Raw genomic sequence first — 4,843 nt, forward strand, 5'->3', positions numbered from 1 at the left:
TGTGTTGTAAGTGGTAGCAGTGTGTGCCTTCGCAGTACCCCTCCGGGACTTTTTAAAAATGGATAAGCAGAAGTGATGATGTTGTCTTTAAAATTTGGTCAGGTGCTCCTGCCTGCTTTACTGCACCTCTGCCACTGCAAAGGGATCCGTGCACTTGTCTTCTCCTGACCGGCACAGGAGAAGGACCCTTACTGCTTTACTGCTGCTTCGTTAGCAAATGCGAGAGGTCGTGCGTTCCTCGAACCCTGTGGCCGAGAGTGAGCTGCCTGTCACCCACCCACAAACATCCTGGAGAGGTCCCTGCGGCGCAGGCTGGACCATGAGCCTGGCTTGGGGATGATCCATCACCAGAGTCTCACAAAGAAGAGAAAAACTGATGGCTTGCAAGCACCGGGTTTATTTTTTTTTCCCTAGCTCCTCTTAAACTTTTGGACAGAATACAATCTACACGTTTTATTGCTCTGAGTTTAGAAACTATTCTTTCAGTTTCTTTTTTTTTTTCTGAAAAGTAAAATGTTTTTCTTCAGGGGAAAAAAAAACGGTAGTCTGGGCAAATACTGAAAAAATCATCCCCAGTGCATATTTTGAGGACATTAATCATCTTTAATTTGGTTTGGAAATTAATTTGGGCTGCTGAAATACAAATTAAATTTACTTATGATAGTATCTGAGAGATGGCTGTTGCCAAACACTCCTCGTGTATGAACAGGTACATGTTGTTATAGAAGAAAATAAAGTTGTTTGCCCCCTCTTAGTAATTGTTTCCTGATTGTCCAGGCCTATACTGGGTAAATAGAAAGTTGTTGTGTTTCGTTTTTTTTTTAACTCTTATCAGCACTGTTGCTTCATCAATCCTTAAAAGAACATCTGTATCTTGTTTAACTTATCAATTCTTTCCATTTTCTTAGTATTTGGAAAATAAACTGGTTAATAATTTGGGGAGGAGAATGTTTTAGGAGAAATCTTAGGAACATTTGAATTAAGATTTTGTTTCAGGAAATGTTTCTAATACATATCTCTAATCCTGACAGCTGTTATTCACCCAAACAATTCTTTTGAAGCTACTACTGTAAGTATAGTTTTGCAGGACTGGATCTACACATAGGTTTTCCATGGCAATCACCCTTTCCTTGCTTCCATCTAAAAAAATGCTCCAAAGATACTGGTAATGAATAAATGGATGCGGCTTTGCTGATAACCTTGAAAGAACAGAGAGGTCAGACCTGCTGATGGTGTTGCGTGGTGTTGAAATATCAAAATAGTTGTTGTTGCTTTCGTTACAGATTGCAGAAGGGATGGCATACATAGAAAGAAAAAATTATATTCATCGAGATTTGAGAGCAGCGAATGTTCTGGTTTCGGACTTACTGATGTGCAAAATTGCTGATTTTGGACTAGCGAGAGTCATTGAAGACAACGAATATACAGCAAGGGAAGGTATGTATTTTTATTTTTGTCTTTAAAACTTCAGCCTCTGGGAGGCAGTGAGGCTGTATCTAACAGGAATATGGTCAGCAAGGACAGAAAATGCCATGATAACTTCCTAGAGGCAGCATTCTAATGCCAACAACTTCAAAAAAGAATAAGGAAACAAATAACCTTTGTGTGCTCCCCAGGCTTTTTGAAAAGTTTGTTTTAAATAAATGTGAAGAACAAAGAAAATTGAGAGTACTTAACTGCACAGGTTTTCTGAATTGAACAAGTTAATTGCACAGCCACAGCTTCCATCCCACTGAATTAAATGCCAAGAAAATATGTTCTTATTTTCTCTTCACATCTTTCAATGCCATATGTACCTCCTTTCACTTAGGGAAAGGAAGGAGCCCTAGGGCTTGTAGTTGCTGGTAACAAGAAAACTTTTAGCAGAACTTGTCATCTTTTGAAGCTGCTTTAGAAGCTGCAGCCTTGATTTGCATGTTCAGCAGCATTGCTGCTACATGCAGGGATGTTGGAGGGCTGGGTCATGGCTCTGTGCAGTACAGGGGCGGGAGGTAACATCACAGCAGGGTCAGGACCGGCAAGAGGAGAAATCATAGCATGAAAGATGTTTGTCTGGGCCACATGTGTGTTGCTAATGTTGTCAAGGATCTTTTCAAGAAGTGTGTAGTCAGTTTGCTGCAGTGAAAGATTTCCGTGCAGAGATTGCATTAGGGTGACTTTTCTGAGCAGGGTTGTTGGCTGGCTTTCCCCCTCTTGTTTTAAAGACAGCATGTCGTATTTTCACACAGCCTGGATGGAAACTGTGGTAATGTAGGACAAGAGTGGAAGAAGTAAGATATGAGGAAGAAAGAGAACAATGCGCTACAGTTGAGATTAAAGGAAGATGAGCTATTCAGCAGTCCCTGGGTAACAGTAATTCAATAGATCAGAGGCAAGGGTCTGATTAGGCGGTTTTCAGAGGTACAGAACCTGTATCTGTGTTTTTTAGCTCGCTCTGGACATTGTATATTGATTAAATGAGCGTTTCAGGTTATAAATTCTTTATGCTGAGTTTCTTTGATGTGTTTTCTGCCATTCAGAAAAGTTCCCTAGTTTACCTGGTGTTTTGTGCCAGAATGATAGAGCCTGCTAAAAAGGGCATAGAGAGAAGCTGCTTGTATTACTCTTTGTTGTCCGAAGAGCTCATGTAATATTCCCCAACAAAGGCTGCTTGAACTTTTCTTATTTAACTGGAAGGAGTTTGCTTTTATTTGGGGTTTTCTGGATTCAGTTAATTAGACAGGAAAGACGGTATTTTAAGATATGACTTTTTAAGATGTGACTTGCTGCTGCTTTTGCATCTATGGCTGAATGTGAAATGCGTTGAAGTGTATGTTGAAGCTAGACCTACTTTCTTTAAAACGAGAAAAGTCAGTTAAAGACTTGAGAAGTTCTGGATGATGGGAATTGTAGGATTGTTGCCTGACCACTAGGCAGAAGGGAAAATAGTGACTGTAATTTTAGCAAAAATTCACCATAGCTAGGAATCAAAAGGCACTATCTAACTTTCGGCATCTTATTTGCACTTCTGACATAGGACATGCAGTGTGACAACATGCATATTGCAGCACATACCTGCTGACAACTCTTGGAGTTGCTGGTAACTTTCCTAATTTAGGGGTATCATAGGCAAATTGTTAAAGACCTTTTAATGGCTTAATATCGAGTGTTTAAATTTGCCTTTGACTGATTGAGACTGTACTTTTTTTCAGGTGCAAAATTCCCTATTAAATGGACAGCACCAGAGGCAATTAACTATGGATCTTTCACCATTAAATCCGATGTATGGTCATTCGGGATTCTCCTGTATGAAATCGTTACATATGGAAAGATTCCTTATCCAGGTATGGTCATCTGTTTGTACCGTTCCTCTCTACCTATTCTTCGGTGTTAAAAAGCAAAGAAAATATGCAGGGAAAGAGCTGGCATCTGACAGTAGCGACAGTGATTTGGAAAACATCTTGCAGGTAATGTTACTGCTTTGAAAGCTTACAGTCACCGTATCTGTAAAGCATGTGCGTCTCTGGGGAAAATTTTTGCAAACCGTGAACACGTAGTCATTTTTATATACACAAAAGGTGTTACAGCTGCAGCAAATGCTGCATCGTTGCAGAGCCCGGCTTTGCAGTCAGCAGCACAGTCCCATAGTGAGGATGCAGTGCTGTAAGTTCTAATGGTGCAGTGTAAGCTACTGGGGTTTTCAATATCATAATATGTGAAAGTACCAAGAAAGCCTGTTTTCACAAGCAAATAGGCTGTAATAATTTGTCAGTGTTAGCTAACCTAAACAAATATGAAAACAGACCCTAAAGCAGTGTTGACGTACTGCTAGGAATATCTACTCTTCGTTGTTCTATATGGTTCAGGTACGAGACCACGGAGGAGTACATCAATTGTGGCTGCATTAGGTAGCTGTGAAACGGTTATGTGCATCATGTTTCATTTTTCCTTCTGTTAAACAAAATGCATATTAACATTTCCAGCACACAGAGACAGCTTGTATGAAGGCTATTTTTATGCACACAAAATTGTCACATCTTGGGCATAGCTGATTAACTCCGGGCAGCAGACTGCATTCATTTAAGCTTACTGAGGTTATGGAAAATTGACTTAAATTCTCTTATCTTGTGGGCAAATGGGGGAAGTACAGCCATGTTCACCTGTACTGCACATCTCATAGATGGAGTAACTTCTGAGAAGAACCCTTAGGATCCTGCAGTTTACAGGCAGAAAAGGAAGAGCAGATATTTTATCCAAGCAAAGCTTTCCCAGCACTTCCAGTGCAGCAGTTCTTGCTGTTTAAACAGTGAAAACATTTTCACCACCACTTTGTGAGCAGCTGGAATTCAGTGTCCTGAACTGCCAGAGGCAGCAAAGGGGCAGACCCGAGTTCCTGAAATGACAGTAGGCCCAACACCTCTGGGCACAGGGAGACCAGATCTCCCGTGAGACTTGGGCAGCAGGGAAGGGGTCATGGTGACCGACGTCACACTATGTTCTGGAAGACCGTATCAGCTTTCCGTACAAGAGGTAGAGCCAAACCAGGCATTCTCATTGCTTGGTAAGGCTCCAGTCCAGGAAAGCACTTAACCACAAGAGCAACCCCCTTAAACTTCTAAAGGTGATAAAGCTGCTTGCACAGGAGCTAAGTGTTTAAACATATGCTCTGGGTTGGTTTTAGGTAAGGACTATAAAATATGTGACTGAGTAGCAGGTCCTCCCAAAGCTATTCTAAACACTGCTCATGTCCCCAGGAAGGATCAGAGGGGAGTTGTATGCAGCCGAGTAACGCATGGTTCTTCCAACAGTCGGGATACCTTTTTTCCCGTTAGCACATGCCTATGTACGCAGACAGTTCCCTACA

General features: G+C 41.2%; 1 protein-coding gene across 1 annotated transcript in view; it reads left to right on the top strand.

Annotated features, from left to right (window-relative positions):
• Positions 1-1,283: 1,283 nt before the first annotated feature.
• Positions 1,284-4,843, top strand: part of LOC104622212 (tyrosine-protein kinase Lyn-like) — a gene marked incomplete at its 5' end in the record, with an annotated part of 7,425 nt that continues 3,865 nt past the window's right edge. Inside the window, 2 exons of the mRNA XM_010288930.1 lie at positions 1,284-1,437; positions 3,192-3,323. Coding sequence (XP_010287232.1) covers positions 1,284-1,437; positions 3,192-3,323 — 286 coding nt within the window. The remainder of the gene's footprint in view (positions 1,438-3,191; positions 3,324-4,843) is intronic.

This window comes from Phaethon lepturus, unplaced genomic scaffold (genome assembly GCF_000687285.1).
Source record: "Phaethon lepturus isolate BGI_N335 unplaced genomic scaffold, ASM68728v1 scaffold3746, whole genome shotgun sequence".
NCBI lineage: Eukaryota > Metazoa > Chordata > Aves > Phaethontiformes > Phaethontidae > Phaethon > Phaethon lepturus.